At 37.8% G+C, this 21,880-nt stretch overlaps 1 protein-coding gene across 5 annotated transcripts in view; it reads right to left on the reverse strand.

Moving 5' to 3' along the window:
* Positions 1-21,880, reverse strand: part of LOC115215604 (organic cation transporter protein-like) — a 70,100-nt gene that overhangs the window by 47,909 nt on the left and 311 nt on the right. For 4 of the 5 annotated variants that reach the window (XM_036506146.1, XM_036506145.1, XM_036506144.1 and 1 more), the window contains exons 1-5: positions 13,769-14,050; positions 7,681-7,855; positions 3,755-3,858; positions 2,757-2,911; positions 823-991 (exon numbers count right to left, since the gene is read on the reverse strand). In XM_036506146.1, the coding sequence (XP_036362039.1) occupies positions 823-991; positions 2,757-2,911; positions 3,755-3,858; positions 7,681-7,855; positions 13,769-13,911 (746 nt within the window). In that variant the 5' untranslated portion in view covers positions 13,912-14,050. Of the gene's footprint in view, positions 1-822; positions 992-2,756; positions 2,912-3,754; positions 3,859-7,680; positions 7,856-13,768; positions 14,051-21,880 lie in introns of those variants that run through there. The other variant, XM_036506147.1, reaches the window with a different exon arrangement.

Below are 21,880 nucleotides of genomic sequence, written 5' to 3' on the forward strand. Positions count from 1 at the left end.
ACTGTTTCACAGGGCTTGATTTTAATTAATCTTAACTATCTTCAGAATTATTACATTTTATATGTTTGCCCAATGTGTAATCAAATTCAGGACCACACGATTATAAATTGAACTTCTTAACCGCTCAACCATGGCTGCTCTACTGATTCTACCACTCAACACAAACTAATGTAAGGACTGACTTTATTGTTAGTCAATAAATGTGTTATAATTGAGATAATGTCAAGATCCAGTCTTCAAGAAACACTTCTGTGCTACTCTACACATACACATTCAGAGAACTGTTATTATTGTTTGTCTATAGATCTGTTATAATTGGCATCATCTGATGACCCAGTCTTCAATGATACATTAGTGTTACTCACAATGTGTTCTTCATATTCAGATATAACTGCTATTAAATGCTATTAAAAGAAAGCCTTCAGGCATAATTAATGGATGTCATTACTTGTTATACAACACAAACAAATCCAAACTGTTCCTGGTGTATTCCCTCTGAATATTCTAGAATACTCTAGTGTATTCCCTAGAAACACTAATACCAAATCCCCCTTTCTGTAAATAATTACTATAAATTATTTAGATGCTACATTGTGTAGAATTTAGTAGAATTAGTTCCTTCTTTGTCTCATACTTCCTAGTATATGGTCTGGTACCAAGTTTCATAAACTTTGAATGTAATGAAATTGTAATTCCGTTTCTCCTCACCCTTTTTCTTTTGTCTAACCAGAAGAGAGAATGTTATTGTGATGTGTGAAATTAAATTAAATTGGTTCTTTGTGTTTGTAACTGGGACGTAGGTGAGAAAGAAAGTTTACTTACAATATAAAGAACAAAAGGAAGAAACAGAAGACAGCCACCACAAGACTGAGAAGGTGCCACTCCTGAGTACAGTAAGCAATGCCTACTACAACTAATTCTCCAACAGAAAACATTATTTGGCTGTATAGACCAACAATTGTTTGGTATGCAAGAGGTACAATTTCCAGTGCTATAAAATAAAGAAAGAAGACACTATATGTGCATGTGATACAATTTCTTCATCTACAAAAGTATGTATAAAAATCGATCAAGTAAATACCAAGGGACTTGAATCCCACAAAATTATATACCATCTCAGGAATTCAACTTTCTGAGATCACAGATTTTTGTCATCTTTGAATTGACAAGGTAGTCAATGGCAATGCTTTTAGATAAGGGTGGCAATGCTTTTAGATAAGGTTGAGAGAGGAATTCTGATGATTGGGCTATCCAGGATTTTCTTACATCTAGCCCAAGCCTGTGGAAAACTGGAGAGGACATGAAATGTAAAAACCAGACTGGATTAGTTTATGCGCAACTCCATTGTCTCCCAAGACAAAAGGATGCCAACAACTTTTGTTGTTGTTATTTCTTTTACAAGAGAATGCCTGTCTTCTTTGCTGGCAGAATCATTAGCACACTAAACTTAGCAGTATTTCATCTGTCTTTATGTTCTGGGTTCAAATGTCATTAAGGTCAACTTCAGCTTTCATCCTTTCAGGGTTGATGAAATACTAGTAAGAACCAGTCAATAAATGGTATAAACATGTGCCAAACAAGGTACATGACAATGACCAGGATACAATCATCTGGGATGTGCCTCTTCAAACTGACAAAGAAATAAAAGCTAATCACCCAGACATAATAATCAAGGATTTGAAAAACAGCATCTGCTTACTGATAGACATTGCAGTCTCTTCTGACCAAATATTGCTCCAAAAGAAGTGGAGAAATTCTTTTCTACTCTAGGTACAAGACCTGAAATTTTGGGGGAGGGGGTCTAGTTGATTAGATCAACCCCAGTACGCAACTGATACTTAATTTATCGACCCTGAAAGGATGAAAGTTGACCTCAGTGGAATTTGAATGCAGAACGTTAAAACAGGACAAAATACTGTTAAGCATTTCACCCGGCATGCTAACATTTCTGCCAGCTTGCCACCTTGCATGGAGAAATTGTTAGAATATAAAGATGAAAACAATACCAGTATTAATTGGAGCACTGAGCATGATAAAAAGAAGCATATGAACAAAAACGTAGAAACTATACCTGAGCCCTCAACACTACACACTATCCAAAAAATAGCCCTGCTAGGAACAGCCCACATCCTACGCAAGACACTATCAATTCAATAATACAACCCAAATGAAACAATCCGCAAACACAAGACACACTCCATATAGCAAATATCCAATAAAATAAACAACCACCAACAGGTCAAATATCCAATGCACTACACTCGCAACACAAAATATAAACACTAATACAACAAAAGACTGCACCAGACCCCATAGCAAAAGAAGCTGACACAATACAACACTGAGAAAAGTGTGCACTCCTCCAACAACAAAAAAGAACACAGAATGCTGCATACACCCCTACAACACGGAAGTGTAGCAGGTGATGCAGTTGAAATTTGTCTACAACTCACATGATACACACAACACACAATACAAACACTAATACAACAAAAGACTGCAAGCAAACCCCATAACTAAACACACTGATGCAATACAATAAAGAGTTTGCACTTCTCCAACAACAGCAACTCATATTCTTCCTGTCATATTCTCTAGGCAAATTTCTAGGCAAATCTCAAAAAAATAGATTAAAAATATATAAAACTCACTATATTAATTAGATCATTTTCAAATGAAATCTATAGAAAATAGTATGATCTCATGTTACTATGGTGACATAGATGATTTTGATAAACTGTGATGCTTTGACTTACCAAGTACAAAAGCTGTTGAAAAAATACCAACTGAAGATATTCCTCCAAAGAATCGCAGGACAATAAGGATTTCACTGGTTTTGATGAAGTAGAGTGGAAACAAGCACAAAATCTGAATAACCAGAACTATACACTCTGTTAGTTTACGGCCTTTCCTAGAACAAATGGAAAGCAAATGGAACATAATAAATGGAACCGTTCATAAGATGTCTTATATATCTATTTGTGAAAGTGTGTGGTGTAGTGGTGTGGTTAGATTTTGGGGCTCAGGATCCTAAGATTGTAAGTTCAGTAACTGGATTGAGTGCTGCATTATGTCTTTAAGAAAAACCCATCATTTCTTATTCCTCCAGTCTACTCAGCTGTAAACGCATACCAGCTGACTGCTAAGTGCAGCCTTCTCTCCTTCCAGCCATCACATCCTCAATGATCAGCTGGATAAAGAGTAGGAAAATCCAAAAGCTGTTCACCATGATTATATAAGCACCTAAAACAATTAATGAAAGTATGTTACAGCTAAGCTTCTTCTAAGCTCAGTTTTCTACCTGATATTCTTTTCCTTCCTACAAGCTATTTTCTTATATCATATCAGTTAAGAAAGGCAAAAAAGTAGTGTGGTAATTCAAATTTTTAAAAAGGGAGACAAGAGATACAATATGGAATCCTCTAGGTATAGAGAAATCTCCACAAGTAAAGTTTATTTTTGGGACATTGCTGAGCTCAAGCTAATTGGAAAATAATGTAGCTTTCATCGAACAAGCATCACACCTGACTAAATATTCACACTATTCTTTGAGAACATAATGTCAAGAGATGTATGCTTGCTTTATGGACATTGATAAAACATATGCCTGCATTCCCTTAGGCATTTTGCTGGAAGGAGTTTCGGATTGACAGGTAGTTTTTTGTTGACTTGAAGTTTTTGTATGAATAATCTAGCATTTGTGTTCAACTAAATTATCACATCTTGAATTATAAATTAATTTGCACACACATACCAATCAGAAAGCAATCCAAAAATAAAAGATGCAGTAAATACTCCACCCATAAAAAGCGTATCTATAAGGGGGATTATGTCAGCGTTTCCACACACGAGATTCATCTGTAAAAGAAAATAACAATAATTGTCATTGAAAAACATGTGGCAAGTATTGTGTTTTATCATCATTTCTATAAATTATTTGTTGATAGTTTAGACACATAAAATTATAGATGCCTGGAAAAAATAAAGTTTTAGCTAACCCAAACATATAAAGTTAAATCACAACGTGCGTCTCTGCTGTTCCCAACTTGGTAACTACATACCAACTACTACTGCTGCTACTACTACTACTACTACTGCTGCTGTTGTTGCTGCTGCTGCTGCTACTACTACTATTACTACTTCTACTTCTACTTCTTCTTCTACTACTACTACTACTACTACTACTACTACTACTACTACTACTATTACTACTATTACTATCACTACTACTACTACTACTACTACTACTACTACTTCTTCTTCTTCTACTACTACTACTACTACTACTACTACTACTACTACTACTTCTTCTTCTTCTTCTTCTTCTTCTACTACTACTACTACTACTATATTTCATCTATCTTTGTTCTTCTCATTATAAATGCTACATATTACCCCCATGGAACTTATACTATGCATTTTGCTACCATAACTACAAGCCCCTGATGTTCCCTTGCTGCAAGTTTTCCCCTCCAAACTCAGATCACCATCAGTACTTTCTGAAGATGAACTGTTATTAAATACACAGCCTAGTAATGAGCTATTTTTACCTTTTATTAAAAGCTGTAGACACTAAACCTCATTTGAACACTAAATGATGACAGCTATATATGTGTGCACACACACACACACAAGCGCACATGCACACACAGATACACACACACACAAACACACACACACATACACAAGGGGTGTTCATTAAAAATTTTTCCCTGACTCACTTCTGGTTATTGCAGGAAATGGAACTTGTACAGGTTTAATCATACATGTCTCTAAATGTCACATTGTGAATTCCAGCTTTGCACTTGTATTCGTTTGTCTTTTACGGCTGCTGAAGTGGACTAAGGTGTTATAATGGATGCAGTTGAATGCAGATCAGTGATCAGGTTCTTATACTTTAAAGGTCGTACACCAAAAGAGACTTTCGATGAGATGAAAGAAGTTGATGGCGACGATGCACCATCATACAACATAGTCAAGCACTGGCATCGCCAGTTCAAATGTTGTCAAACATCAGTGGAGACTGCTCCTATTCTTGGATAACCACATGCTGCCATTGATGATGACACCATCCATTGATGATGACACCAATGGAAGTCACCATTTTGGAGGATTGCCACATAACTATTTGGCAACTAGCGCAAGAAGTGTGGGGTTCATGAAAAACATCATTCATGACCATTTGTACATGTGGAAGTTGTCTGCACGATGGATTCCCCGGATGCTCATACCTTTCCAGAAGCAGGAACAAGTCAATTGCTCCCAGGCTCTTGGCAATGTGCCAAAAACACCAGGAGGACTTTTTTTGCAGAACTTATCACACAGGATGAAACAGGGGTCTATCACTGTGATCCTGAGACTAAAATCCAGTCGAGGCGATGGAAGCATAACTCACCACTTCCAAGGAAGGCTTATGTCCAACCCTCAGCAGGCAAGGTGATGCTCACAGTCTTTTGGGAGCAGCGCAGAGTAGTGATGATGAATTTTCTGGCAAAGGGCACCACAATTAATGGAACATATTATGCTTCTCAGCTGTAGAAATTGTGGGACACCATCAAAACAGAGAGGCATGGCATGCTGACCAAAAGAGTCCACCTCCTTCAAGACAACACCCCAATTCACATAGCGCATGTTGCCCACATGAAAGCACACTCCTGTGTCTATGAAATCCTTCCTCACCCCCGTTACTCTCCTGACCTCACACCATCTGATTTTCACCTCTTTCTAACCATGAAATCTTTTTTGAAGGGGAAGCACTTTGTGGATGATGATGAACTTGTTTCTGAGGTAAAGTCTTGGCTCCAGACGCAACCTACCGACTTCTACAGACGAGATCTTCACAGCTGCATAAAGCAATGGAAGAAGTGTGTCACCATTGATGGTGGCCATGTAGAGAAGGACTAATAATTATGCCAAGTTTCATTTATCCCAGTGTTTGGGAAATGGGTCCGGGGAAATCTTTAATGAACACCCCTCATGTGTGTGTGTGTATATATATATATATATATATATATATATATATATATAAATGTGTGTGTACACACATACACAGATGGCAACCTGGTATCTTCCATGGTGTGCATAGGGGCCATGGATTTGGCTCCCAAAACTAAGAGGGAACAAGGTTACTGGAGTTCTGTGGTACAAATAATGTTTTGATCTGTAACATGAACTTCAGGAAGCCAGCCAGCCACCTGATAACCTACCAATCAGGTGTTTGTGCTAGCCAGATAGATTACATTCTCACCAAACAAAGTGATGCATGGTTGCTCATAAATACAAAGACCCTCTCTGGTGAGGAATGTACATCCCAGCATGAAGACCTGGAAGAACAGGGGTAGCGTGGTTCTGTATCAGATTACCGGAAGGGATGCTAGGAAACAGGTATATCTAGCCAAAGGAGAAGCAGAAAAGAAGCTTGCCTATGTTCAACGATGTGAGGACCAACGGACTGAAGTGTTTCAGATTGCAAGACAGTGTGAGAGAAAACTGTGATGTCATAGGAGAGAAATGTATCCGTATGGATGATGGTGGACTTGCATGTAATGATTTTCCAAAGAAAGAGGCTTGGAAATGCCGTTATGAAAGACAGCTGAACGTAGAGAATGAGTGGGAGGAGGAGAGTCTGCCAAATATTGACCCAATTGAAGGTTTGGCTACCTGAATTGACAGTTCCATGATAGATAGAGCAATTAAGGATATGAAAACAGGAAAAGCTCCCGGCCCACCAGGAATCTCTGCTAAGATGCTTAAAATATCTGGTGGTGTTGGTTATGGTCTAGTCACCTGTAGTGTAAATCAGGTGGTTCACGAAGGAGTCATACCTAATGACTGGTGTTGCAGCACCATAGTCAACTGCTACAAAGGTAAAGGTGATGTTGAGGCAGCTGCAGGAGAAATACATAGCTAAAGATAAACCTCTGTCCTTGGCCTTTGTTGATTTGGAGAAAGCCTTTGACAGGGTCCCCAGTCCCTTATCTGGTGGTCAATGTGAAAACTGAGGATAGACGAGTGGTTGGTGAAAGCTGTACAAGCCCTGTACAGGGATGCTATCAGTAAGGTGAAGGTTGGCAACGAGTATAGCAATGGATTCAGGGTACAAGTAGGAGTTCACCAAGGATCAGTTCTCAGCCCCCACTTGTTCATCATAGTCCTTCAGGCAATAACAGAGGAATTCAAGACAGGCTGCCCCTGGAAGCTCCTCTATGCTGATGACCTTGTTCTTATAGCTGAATTACTGCCAGAACTAGAGAAGAAATTTCAGGTGTGGAAGCAAGGTCTAGAATCAAAGAGCCTTAGAGTTAACCTAATAAAAACCAAAGTCTTAGTAAATAGGAAGGCAGACAAATCACAAGTCCTTTCAGGTAGATGGCCCAGCTCAATCTGTAGAAAAGGTGTAGGTAGAAACTCCATAAGATGTACCCAGTGTAAGCTTGGGATACATATAAGGTGCAGCAATATCAAATAAGAGAGAGACAGACAGACAGACAGACAGACAAACAGAGACAGAGACAGACAGACAGAGGCAGACAGACCATCAGACAGAATTACAGACAGATCGACTGACAGACAGACTAACAGGCAAACATACAGAAATAGCAAAAACTAGGATGTTTTCTCAGTAGCTGTTATCATTTCTGATAACTAAAATACAAAATATAATTCAGAAAGTATAGTTACGTCTGTTGCAGCTGTAGCCGTAAAATCTGATTTGTCATAGACCCAAGATTTACAGGCAATGCTTCCCTCAGTTCTGTCCGTAGTATTAAATCCTGTCTCATTATTTGGATAAAGGTGACATTCATCTTTGGTGCTGTTGTATGTAATGTTTCCATGAGTGTGGTTACTGACACAACTGTAAATATAATAAATATAATTATCAGATTTTGGTCCATACAAAGGTATACATTTCATTTAATTTCATTCCAAATATGGAAATAGGAATATTGGTTGATAAAATACTTTGAGTGTATGTTCTGGCTTTAAAACCTGACTGTATAGCTTAAATGTATGTATTGGCTGTATGTACTGAACCCGACTGCATTTTCTGATAATATGTCCTTTCTGGATATAACTTTGATTTGAAAACAAATATATTTGCAGTAGTATTTGTGTTCAGCTAATTCTCAGACACACCAATCAGGAAGCAATCTGAAAATGGGAGATGCAAGAGGGATCATGTTAATTCTTCCACACACAAGATTCATCGATTGTGTTAATCATAAGGACTTCATTTGATTGTTTATGAGATCTTTAAAAAATGAAAAACTCATTAAAATTGTGAGCAAGCTAAATTAAGTATTGACCCTTACAATGGCAATGAAAAGTTTGGAGGTACAGTTGATGAAAATGATAAAAATGTAGTTCTGCTGTTAATATTTATACTTATCATACTACTAAACTTTGTGAAACATTTCCTATCACAGACGATCCTTTCGCTTAATAAATTTAGACATTGGCAATATTAAAAAAACAAAAACAATGCTTACTTCATTTGTCGATCTCCAACAAAAAATGATATACTCCAGTTTTAGTAATTAAAGAGGAGCATGGACATAAATAGCAATAAATCAATGTCACTAAGACAAGATGGAATTATTTATTTGAGATGTTAGAATGAATATTGTTCCTTAAAAATAGTATTGCAAAAGCTTATTATATTTCGTTTTTGGATTTGGTTTGCAAGATTCTTTATATGAGTTCGTGTGTTGAAGCATATTCTATTGTGTCTGGGGAGAGTCATTTTCTTCTTGTGCCTTATAAATAACGGACAGAGTCAAAACTATTGAAAAGGTTGCAAGACGCAACAAAAATTCTAGGAAAATAAAAATAAGAAAAAAAAGTGAAAATTTTACCTGTGAGTGTGTTACATTATAAGGCACAAAAAGAAAATGACTCTCCCCAGACACAACAGAGTTTTGCAAAAGTTACAATTGATTTGGAGTAATCTCTTGAGTTTTTCCGACAATGAATCTTACACTTTTCATGTTGATGCATCAGCAATACAAGGAATATAAAATTGGAATTGTAAACCTTGGCCAAAGAGATGCTGCCTTGATCTCTGTAGAAAGCATATTTATTCTAGAATTAAATTGACAAAATACTCCAGTGTCTCTCTTACTGAGAGATGTATCAAGAAAATTAACCAAAAAGCAAAGGAATAAAATTCTGATGGACTTCATGAAGTATTTTAACAAACCATTTTTTGACAAGAGCATCACAATCTGTTTTGTCAACTTTTGCAAAGCATTTGATTTCATCAGCAGAAATCTCCTGTTTAAAGTTCTTGCACTCAGTGGTATTCCTCCCAGGATTGTTGATGCTTAATGACTTCTAAATACAAATTGCATAAGTAATAGATTAAAAAATCTTTGAGTTGTACTTGTTTGTCAAGTGAGTTGAAATCATAAAATTTAGAAATCAGATAAATTTCAGAAAGTAAAACAAGCTTTTTTACAAATACCAAAGTATTAAACTAGACAAACAAAGCGATTGGTATAAAGTGTGTGACATTAAAAGGGGGGGGGTTTGAATTTGTTACATAATACAAGAAGACAGTGAGCTGACAAAATCAGTTTCGGACAAAGAGCTTAGCAGCAATTTCTTCCAATTTTATGTCCTGAGTTCAAATACCACTAAGGTCAACTTTGCCTTTCATTCTTTTGGGGTTGATAAAATCAAGTACCAGTTAAGTACTGAAGTTAAGGTAGTTGACTAGCCCCTTCCCTCAAAATTTCAAGCTTTGTGCTTATATTAGAAAGAATTATGCAATACAGTTGAATGAAAGAGTTCAGTGGCCTCAACCACATGGTGGCCACACAGCATCAGATTTTCGTACTTTTGGTTGTAATGATGATGTCATTGCCTGAGATGACTATATAAGGACTATCTCGGATTTTTAAGTCTATCTCGAAATTTAACCGTTGAGTTGATTAACACTCTAGATATTTGGGGATTCATGATTATTTCATTTAATATATGTCAAGAATGATATCATATCAGTGTCTTGTACAGTCAAAGTCTTTAGAAGAAAAAAACCCCAGTCATCTGAAATAATGTGTCACTTTCTTCTAGATAACAATAACAAAAACATAATTCTATATTTATGATACAGAAGTTACACAGCATGATATGACATGTACTACCATGAGTTATTATATGGTGTATTATACTATCAAACTGTTCACTATTTACTAATAGGTACTCAGTAATAAGATTGAAGAAGGTAAAGTGTCTGGGAAAAAATGCAACCAGATGCTTTATGATATTTTTTTGGTCATCACATATTTCTGAGTTCAAATAATGCTAGAATAAACTTAGCCATTCATTCCACAAAAGTCTGTAAAATAGAGTATCAGCACCAATACCGATTTCTTTACTACCCACAAGGGGCTAAACACAGAAGGGACAAACAAGGACAGATAAATGGATTAAGTCAATTATATCAACCCCAGTGCGTAACTGGTACTTATTTAATCGACCCCGAAAGGATGAAAGGCAAAGCGGAATTTGAACTCAGAACGTAGTAGCAGACGAAATACTGCTAAGCATTTCACCCGGCGTGCTAACGATTCTGCCAGCTTGCCATCAAGAGTATCAGCACCAATACCAACCATGTACTGGTGTTGATATTTAATTATACCCACTGCCCAAATTTGAGGTCTTGCACTCATGGTAGAAATCAAAAGTTATCAATAGCTATTATATGTGCAATACTGTTTTTTTTTTGTTGTTTGTTTTTTTTTTACTTTTGGAAACAAAGAAAATATTTTTGCATTTCAAAACAAACATGTAACTGAAACCATTACATCAGAAAACCAGCTATATCCAGCCCAAATATTCTACTTGTTTTATGCTCAAACTGGTCAGGTCTGGCCTTTCACACCTACCCTACAATGTCATTCTAAAATTATACAATCATGTCATTGAAATCTCAAAGCTACAAGATAATAAATGATTAATTCATAACAATAAATAACCATAATGCATATTTCATTATCATATTCTTTGGATCTTTTCGGTTTGAACGGCAGTTTTTAAAATAATTTCCACGAAACTAAACACTTTTAAACTTTGTAGACTGGTAGAATGTGTTTATAAAACATCTTTTCTCTTGGCTTTATTGAGAAAATTCTATAGTTTGTAAGATATTTGTTGTTTTTTTTCTTCAATTTCTGCAATTTCAACCAATCAATGACGTCTATTGAGGTAAAAAACATTCTGTGCCGTATGAATATGTCCCTCGTTTAAGAAACAGATTGGGTTTATTTACATTTGTGAAGAAAAAAAATACCCTTCCGCCCACCCCTAAACCTAACCCTAACCCTAACTAACCCTAACCCTAAAACAGATTGAAATGCAATAGATCAATACCAGGGTCATAATTATGGGTGACTGCCGTTCAAACCGAAAAGATCCTATTCTTTTACTATGTAACTGGTTTTAGTCATTGGATGTGGCCTTGTTGGGATGTCTCCCTGAAGGGTTTTGTTGATGAAAATGACCCCAGTACTATTTTTTTTTTCAAGACTGGTACTTATTCTGTTGGTTTATATTTTACAGAAGCACTATGCTAAGAGGAAGTAAATAAGATATGGAAAGAGACAAACACAAAACACATATATGCACACATGTATACATTCACACATGCATACATTCACACATGTATATATACATATATATATGCATATAGGCATACATGTGTGTATGTAAGTGTGAGTATGTGTGGGTGTGTGGTTTCAGGTGAAGTCCCTTGGCTGGTGCCTATTTTCTATTGTATCCAGACCAGCCAAAGCTCTGTGAGTGGATTTAGTGGGCTCATGGTGCCTTTTATGTCCAACATTTCTCTCAAGGGACTTACACTCTGTCATGTATGCATATTGACATTACACATCCAGCAGCTCATACAAGCTTCATTTCTTTCAAGCCTATGCATGTCCTCTGCAGTCATGGCCCATGTTTCACTGCTGTGTAGCATCATACAGTCTACCTTTCATTCTGAGTGAGAGGCCCTTTGTTGCCAGCAGAGGTAGGAGCTTTCTGAACTTTGCCCAGGTTATTCTTATTCTAGTGGCAATGCTCTCAAAGCATCCACCCCAACGGCAGACTTGGTCACCTAAGTAGTGGAAGCTATCAGCTATCAACTACTAGTTTCTCTCCCTGGCATGTGATGCAATCTGTTTTCTGAAGATCTTCAGTGTTTATTGCCCCTGTGTATCTACCGCATACAAAAACTATCATCCCAGTTAATCTTCCTTTGATATTGCTGCACCTCTTATGTGTCCATTGCTTACACTGAGTACATCTTATGGAGTTTCTACCTACACCTTTTCTATAAATTGAGCAGGGCCATCTAACTGAAGGGGTTTGTGATTTGTCCACCTTCCTACCCACTAGGACTTTGGTTTTTGCTACATTGACTCTAAGGCCCTAAGATTCTAGACCTTGCTTCCACACCTGAAATTTTTTTCTCTAGTTCTGGGAGTGATTCAGCTATGAAAGCAAGGAAGTATATACACACAGACACACACACACACACACACACACACATACACACACACACACACACACATATATATATATATATATATATATATATATATTTATATATTTATATATATAATAAAATATTAGGGAATAAATCCAAACTTACAGGGAAAAATCAGATTTTTCATTGTTTGATTTGCCTAATAGTGGTTTTATCTCTAATTTAATATAATATTTATATATATATATATATATATATTATATATATATATTATATATATATATATATATAAATATGTATATTTTTTTCTCTCTAGTTTCAGCTCAGAGCTGCAACCATGCTGATGCACCGTCGTTTTGCTACACTGTTATTACTAAGAGCCTCCTCTAATATGTGGCACTATATACACACACACACACATTTTTATATGCATATATTTGTGTATATATGTGTGAATATATACACTTGTGGCCACTAATGTTATTATTTTGGGAATAATAATGTTCTTTTATATTTAAGTATGTATGTATGAATGTATGTCTGCATGTATGTGTGTGTATGTGTGCGTGTATGTGTGTGTGTGTGTATGTGTGTGTGTGTGTGTGTGTATGTGTGTGTGCCTGCCTATCAAATTCTGTGTGACCCAGGCAACTATAAAAAGTGGATGTTAAAATAATGGTGATGACAACAATGATGATGATGATAACATACACACACATACAGAGAGAGAGAGAGGAGAGAGAGAGGAAGAGAGAGGGAGGAAGAGAGAGAGGAAGAGGGAGAGGAAGAGGGAGAAAGAGGAAGATAGAGAGAAGAGAGAGAGAAGAAGAGAGAGAGAGAGGAGAGAGAGAGGAAGAGAGAGAGAGAGAAAGAGAGAGAATGGGCTTCTGCACAGTTTCCATTTACCAAATTTACTCTCAAGGCATTTGTCAATCCAGGGCTATAGTATGGGACATTTATTCAAAGTATGGCAAAGTGGGACTGTACCTGAAATCTCATGGCTATTAATTAGTTTTTTCTTAAACCCACCCTCTCACTATATTTGTGTTGTGTACCTATGATCTGACTATGATGACATTGTCTCGATATAAGTTGGCCATAAACGTATGATGAGACTTGTTGACATCTAACAACATGCAATACAATAAAAGATTATAAGGAAAACGAATGAAATAATGTAGGTTTTAAATGATTCTCTTGACCTTTACACAAAATAAGATTAATAGTAAATATTTACAGTGTACGAGTGAGTGTGTGTGTGTGTTGAAATCTAAAGCTTACCTGAATTCTGGAACATAAGTTATAAACACATTTAATAGAGTTTCTATGCCACTTGCCATGAAAAAGAAACCCAAAAAGCTCAGAACTAACTTCTGGTAATTACCAAAGTGCCCGATATTTGTGATGATTGCTTCATAATCCATGAGTTCACAAAGTTTAAGTGTTGCATGAAGGGTTTTCTGAAAGTTTTTGGCTTGGACAACAACAGCAATTTTAATCGAATTCAAGCAGGACCTGATATGAGGAACTTGTTATTTAACATGTGCTGACAAGTGTAACCATGGTAATTGTACAATGTAATCAAATATCAGCTGATATCAGAATGATTTGAGATTTGTTGAACTCTAGGAACAAAGGAATTGTTGAACTTTGGAGCAAATGAATGAGTTCGCTGCTGGTAATCTGTTGGTTGCATGTGGGCTGCATTGTTTCTAGCAGCAATTTGTTAGAGAGAATGACAGTTTAGAAATCTCAAAACTACACAGCTGTATCATTAATTTAGACACAGTATGATAAAGGTGCATTTCAAATTATGAAAATATAGGCTTATAGCATCGGTTTTCTTCTCTTTTTTAAAACAATTTTACTTTTTTTCTTTTTTTAATACCTCATGAATGGTTCTAGTTCTCTTAATGCCACCACTGGCAGAAGTTCGGATCAATGTCACACATTTCCTTCATCCTGTTCTATCTGTATTCATCAATTACAATGGCTTTCACATTTTCTCCATACGTGCTTAATCCTTAGAACAGATTTATACATCGTTATCATTCTTTCAGTTGCTGTGCTCTTAGCATATGTAATGAAATTACATTGTTCTTGTCACTCTCAGTATTACACTAAAAAAAACATGTCTGAAACAGCTGTAGGGAACCTCAGCTCATTTGTGTTATTATTTATACTACACCACACTCAGAACCTTCCCTGTGTTGGATCTTGAACCAGAGTATACCCTTGTGTGATTTTACATATACATTGAGTGTATTTGGTCTATATGTGTAGATGTATGCGTAACTGGAAGGACAAATCTAGTAAGCATGTGAGTGTCCATACTCACTGTTGATACACAGGTATGTTGTTCTGGACTCTACCTTTCTCAAACTATAGTTATCTTCTCATAAAATTATTGTGAAGGATGTCTTAAATAGTTCTAATAATTTAGTAACATGTAACAATTGTACATTGTAAAAGACATTTATTTCAAAGCATTATATATCATGGTTATGGTATTGAGTACACTATCAAAAAATTATGGGCTCGATTCCTAGGTCAGGGTAGCATATTGCACCCTTGGATAAGGTACTTCATTTCATATTTCTCCAGTCTACTCAACTGAAAAGGAGCACCAGCTGGCTGCTGGCACAGCCATTTTCCCTCCATGTCTCCCATTTTCAGTTCCTGATATTCTATTCAGTCAAAGGTACTGGAGCTAAGAGGACACTTACATCTGCTTGTGACTACATAGCTAAAACAGATGACCAAAACAAAAGCTTGGCACATGCTACTGTGTCATACTTGCTTGCAAGTGACATCTATGGCTTTTAATATATATGCAGCATCGAGCGTGATCGTTACCAACGTTGCCTTACTGGCACCTGTGCCGGTGGCACGTGTAAAAAGATTCGAGCAAGGTCATTGCCAGTACTGCCTGACTGACCCCCATGCCGGTGGCACGTAAAAAGCACCCACTACACTCTCGGAGTGGTTGGCGTTAGGAAGGGCATCAAGCTGTAGAAACTCTGCCAGATCAAGATTGGAGCCTGGTGCAGCCATCTGGTTCGCCAGTCCTCAGTCAAAATCGTCCAACCCATGCTAGCATGGAAAGCGGATGATAAACGATGATGATGATGATGATGATGATGATGTAGCATCATCATTAAATGTACATGTTTCATTCTGACATGAGTTGGATGATTGGATAGGATTTGATGAGCCCAAAGACTGCATTGTTCTCCAGTGCCTGCTTTGGTTTGGTTTTTTTACAACTGAACGACTTTCCTAACACCAGTCACTTTACATGTGTACTAAGCATATTTCCCATGCTACCTAGTGAGGTCCCCATGCAGTTTGTGTTATTATTTATACTACACCACACTCAGAACCTTCCCTGCGTTGGATCTTGAACCAGAGTATACCCTTGTGTGATTTTACATATACATTGAGTGTATTTGGTCTATGCGTAACTGGAAGGACAAATCTAGTAAGCATGTGAGTGTCCATACTCACTGTTGATACACAGGTACGTTGTTCTGGACTCTACCTTGGTTCCTTATTATCAAAACATTTCGATTCTATTGGATTCTGCAAACAATTGTGTGAGTGTGTGTGCACCAACAATTAACACCAAGATGCACCCAAAACAGTGTGCAATGGATTTAGCCAAAACATGTGTCAGTCCAAGGAAAGAATGTTGCAAATAACTGTATAATAAAACATGGATGTGTAAATCTCCATTCTCTTGATCTTTATTAATTTTAAGGTGGCGCTCCAGCATAGCCGCAGTCAAACGGCTGAAACAAGTAATAGTATATAAAAGAATATAGGTGCAGGCATGGGTGTGTGGTAAGTAGCTTGCTTACCAATCACATGGTTCTGGATTCTCATTGTACTGCATGGCACCTTAGGCAAGTGTCTCCTACTATAGCTTCAGGCTGACTAAAGCCTTGTGAGTGGATTTGGTAGATGGAAACCAAAATAGCCTGTCGTGTATATATATAGTTGAAATTTGCAGAAAGCAAGATGAAGACAGGTGTATAAACAGTTTGATGTTCGAGGAGGTGAGAAAGCCTTTTACGTTTCGAGCCTACGCTCTTCAGCAGAAAGGAACACAAAGAAATAAACAGAGAGAATAAAAAGAAACATGTGGATTTAGCAGTCAAACATGGTGACTGGTTGGACAAAGGTAGTTGGACAGGAGAGCTAGGAAGAAGGGGAGATAATAAAGTACTGGTGATCACAAAACGTAAGTGCACGTGCGTGTGTGTATGTGGGATGTGTATGTGCGTGTGGATAGGAGCTGGTGACTTTGACGTGTGAATATGTGCATGTGTAAGTGTGTGCGTCTCTAATGTGTGGGTGTGTGGATGATAGTGTGGGTGCTGGGAAGTGGTCAGTACTAGCGTGTACGGAGTGGCATAGAGTGGTGTGATGTGGTGTGGTGGAGTGTGGTGTAGCGGTGTTGGGGTGTGATGATGTGAAGGTGGGGTAGGGGCTTAGGGTGAGGATATGGGGTGGGGGTGGGGTGAGGATGTGGGGTGGGGTGAGGATGTGGTGTGGGATGAGGATGTGGGCTTAAGGGGTGGGGTATGTGGGAGTGGGATGTACGGGGATGGGGTGTGGATATATATATATATATATATATATATATTAATATGAAAAATTCAAATTCAAATTCAAACCCCGGACATGTTCAAATGTCTAATTTTTCTTCAAGGGTCAACTGCAAGCAACGATATCAACAAAATTAGAACAGGACCAAAAATTAACTTCACAAGCAGCAGCAGAAGAATGCCAGAGAGTTATAAATCTAAAACATAACGCAAAATAAAATTGAATAAAAAGACTGCCTTCATATTCATCCAGTAACGGATAAGAAAAAAGAGAAAAATATGTCAAGACTGAATCCATGCGGTGGTCTACATTTTAAAAGTAATTGTCTGTTTAAAAATATAAAATGCTTCGAGTGTGGTAAGATAGGTCATTAAAAAAATCACTAGATGAAAAGAAATTTCGAAAATGGCACGTGGTTTTCCAGGAAAAAAAATGCATTTTAAGGGTGAAATGTTAAGTGACATTACATTTGGTGGAAAAACTTTAAAAGCTAAAGTTTTTGTGTTGAATAATACATCAAATTTATTCGGAACAGACTGGATGGAATTATTTATCTTATGAGACCTCCCTACAAACCTTTTCTGTAAAATATTGGACCAGCAAAAGGCCACAGTTATGCAGATGCAACTGGCAGAAGAGTGGACGTGGGTGCTTTGGAGTTTTGCGAGGTAAAGATAGAACCCAAAATGCTAAAAGAATGCGGCAAGTTACTGGGAAAAGAAGGCCATAATCTAAAATTGACGCCACCAGACAAACTAACGGAGTATGGAAGAGAACACTGATATATTATACACTGAAAGTGTCATCACCAAAAATAGAAATAGCAACTATAGAAGATATTGAAAAGTGCCTAAAAGAAGTGAAAAAAATTCACCACTTTCATAAGAAAAGGAAGGAAGTATGGCACAGTGGAGGTGCGATTGGCAACCAATATGAAGTGATAAAGCACTCCACTGAAGCCATGACAGAAGAGTGAGTACATTTGGCAACATACTGGGCAAGCGTGTTCCCAGAGTGAGAGTGGGAAAAGTACCACCGGAATTAAATGAAACATGGTTAATTGCAGCAATTATGTTCAACATGGAGGAAGATGCATAAATACTGAGAGTGACAAGAACAATGTAATTTCATTACATATGCTAAGAGCACAGCAACTGAAAGAATGATAACGATGTATTAATCTGTTCTAAGGGTTAAGCTACCTACAGACACGTACAGAGAAAATGTGAAAGCCATTGTAATTGATGAATACAGATAGAACAGGATGAAGGAAATGTGTGACATTGATCCGAACTTCTGCCAGTGGTGGCATTAAGAGAACTAGAACCATTCATGGGGTATTAAAAAAAGAAAAAAGTAAAATTGTTTTAAAAAAGAGAAGAAAACCGATGCTAATGGAGAAAAAAACAGGGGTATAAAAAGATTGTAAACTATGAGTAAATATGTTCAAATGCTACTGCATAAGAGTGGAGCTCAATGCAGCAATTTCATCAATCATTTATTGGTGTGAGCGGTTGTGTTTTTGCTTTGCTGCAGTTTTTTTTAATGTAAAACCACCATTGTTTGGTGGTAGTAAATAATTGTGAAGAATGAGAAGTCATGCAGAAGCTACTGGAGGTCAAGTACCCGTTGACCCATGTGTGTTGAAACAGGAGATGTTGCAGTGAGAGTACAGTAATATGGTAAAGAAGGAGGGGTCAAATATAAAACTGACCCTGCCAGAGGAGGAAAAACTGAATATGGAAAAGAAGACAGTAATATTCAGAACATATTCAAATAAAAGCAGAATTGAAAACGCGCTGCAGGAAGAAATAGAAGATATTTTGGAAAGACATATAGGAGACAACATAGCGTTCTTTACGAGAGGAAAGAGATGTGCGTCTATAGTGGTATCCTTTGTATGAGAGGAAGAGACGGGAAAATCCTCCATGAGAATGATACAAGGAGAGAAATGGACATTGTTGCAAAACTGTTTGGATAAACGAATTGTTAGAATTAGAGTGGGAAGAATCCCACTGTGGATAGAACCACAGTGGATAATAGTGGCGATTTTTTTCCAGAGATTAGGAGGGAAATGGCGAAGAGGTGAGGATGGGCATGATAAGCTGGACACAACAAGTGAAGTGTTGGGGCTACGGAATAGAGGTAATTTGTGCAATGAGCCAGAAATATTATGAAGGATTACATGAAAATTTAGAGCTATCAAATGAAGTAAAGCTGCAGATAATGTTGGAGGGGTGGCCCCAAAGTGTCTCGGATGTGGTGAAAGAGGGCACTTCAGAAAGAAATGCCCTAGAGCAGCAGTGGAAATCGTAGAGGTGAGTATTCAGGAGAATATAATGGTGGAGAAACAGCAGAATCAGGTAACAGAACAAGTTGGTGATTTTGTGGAAGTGAAATCAAGAAAAAGAGAGAGAAGGAGGTCACTAACGATAATGGAACAGAAAAATACAAAGCCATGGAAGAAGAAGTAGTCCAACCTACAACGAGAAGCAGGAAAAGTTCGCCAGTAGGATCACCAGTGAAAAATGCTACAGATAAGGATTCATTACCGAGCAAAAGCAAAGACTTGCAAGTTCATAAACAGTCAGAACCACAGACACACAAACACACATAGTTTTTGTATGTGGCAGATGCTCAGGAGCAATAAACATTGAAAATGCGCAGAGACCAACTTCCGCCACATTCCAGGGAGAAAAACTAGAAACTGTTGATAGCTTCCATTACCTAGGTGACCAAGTCAGTAGTGGGGGTGGGTGTGATGAAAGTGTAACTGCTAGAGTAAGAATAGCTTGGGCAAAGTTCAGAGAGCTCTTACATCTGCTGGTGACAAAAGGCCTCTCGCTCAGAATAAAAGGCAGATTGTATGACGCATGCGTACAAACAGCCATGCTACATGGCAGTGAAACATGGGCCGTGACTGCTGAGGATATGCGTAAGCTCGCAAGAAATGAAGCCAGTATGCTCCGATGGATGTGTAATGTCAGTGTTCATACTCGACAGAGTCTAAGTACCTGGAGAGAAAAGTTGGACCTAAGAAGCATCAGTTGTGGTGTGCAAGAGAGACGTTTGCGCTAGTATGGTCATGTAGCGAGAATGGATGAAGATAGTTGTGTGAAAAAGTGCCACACCCTAGTGGTTGAGGGAACCTGTGGAAGAGGTAGACCCAGGGAAACCTGGGACGAGGTGGTGAAGCACAACCTTCGAACTTTAGGTCTCACCGAGGAAATGACCAGAGACCGAGACCTTTGGAAGTATGCTGTGTGTGGACAAGTGAGACCATAACCCATGGCCTCTATCTGGGATGTAGCCAGTCCACTTATGCATACCATTCCTACTTGTGACACAAAACTCTACTTGTGAAGACCTGTTGAGGCAAATGAAAATCGAAATCGATCAACATCAATGGAAATTGTAGCTGTGATACCAGTGCCGGTGGCACGTAAGAGAACCATCCAAACGTGGCTTTTGCCAGCGCCGCCCCGACTGGCCTCGTGCCGATGGCACGTAAAAAGCACCATCTGATCATGGCCGTTGCCAGCCTCATCTGGCCCCCACGCCGGTGGCACGTAAAAAGCACTATCCGATTAGGGCCGTTTGCCAGCCTCATCTGGCACCTGTGCCGGTGACTCGTAAAAACCACCCACTACACTCACAGAGTGGTTGGCATTAGGAAGGGCATCCAGCTGTAGAAACACTGCCAGATCAGACTGGGCCTGGCACAGCCTTCTGGCTTCCCTGACCCCAGTTGAACCGTCCAACCCATGCTAGCATGGAAAGCAGACATTAAACGATGATGATGATGATGATGATGATGATGATGATGAATTCAGGATTGGAATATGTACTGATAGGACACCATCTGTGATAGGCTCTATTAAAAGTTTTGTATCTCTCGTGCAACAGCAAAATCCTAATGTTATACGTACCCATTGCTTCCTACATAAGGAGGTACTAGTTTCAAAAGCAATACCAATTGAGTTAAAACAAGTATTAAACCAAGTTGTTGAAATGGTTAATTATATTAAAAGTAGGCCGTTGAAGTGTTGCTTATTTGAACAAATTTGTGTTGATATGGATTCCCAGCACAAGCGCTTACTTTTACATGCAAAAGTAGATGGCTCTCAAAAGGTAAGGTGCTACGTCGCATACATGAACTCTAGAAGGAATTGCATGCATTTTTTAAAGTAGAAAAACCTGACCACTTCTTGGAATATCTGCAATGTGATTTTGGGGTTTCCAAGCTGGAATATTTAAGAGATATTTGCACAACTTAATAGCGTCAACAGAAGTATGAAAGGTAGAAAATATTTTACTTCAACAGATAAGCTGGTTTCATTTAAAAATAAAGTTGTAAAAGATACATAAAAGACATTACTCTTAGTGTATTTGAATATTTGACAAATCTGGGAAAAAATAATCTTTTATTTCCGTCATTGAACACAGAAGAGTATGATTGGGTTTGAAATCCATTCATAAAAATTCCATCTAATATTGGTCTGAAACTATGCAAAGAAAAGGAATTGGCATCTATATCCAGTGATCATGGACTTAAAATCAAGTATGCTGAGTTACCTATTGATACATTTTGGATTGCTATTATAGGAGAATACCCGTCAGTAGCAAAAAAGGCTTTATCCGTTTTGATGCAGTTTTCCACATCGTATGTATGTGAGTTGGAATTTTCAACCCTCAATAGCATCAAATCCTCCACCAAAAAATAAAAGAGAGAGAGGCTCCATTGCATCAAAGATGAAATGAGGGCTTGTCATTCTCAAATAT

Source organism: Octopus sinensis, linkage group LG9 (genome assembly GCF_006345805.1).
Source record: "Octopus sinensis linkage group LG9, ASM634580v1, whole genome shotgun sequence".
NCBI classification, from domain to species: domain Eukaryota; kingdom Metazoa; phylum Mollusca; class Cephalopoda; order Octopoda; family Octopodidae; genus Octopus; species Octopus sinensis.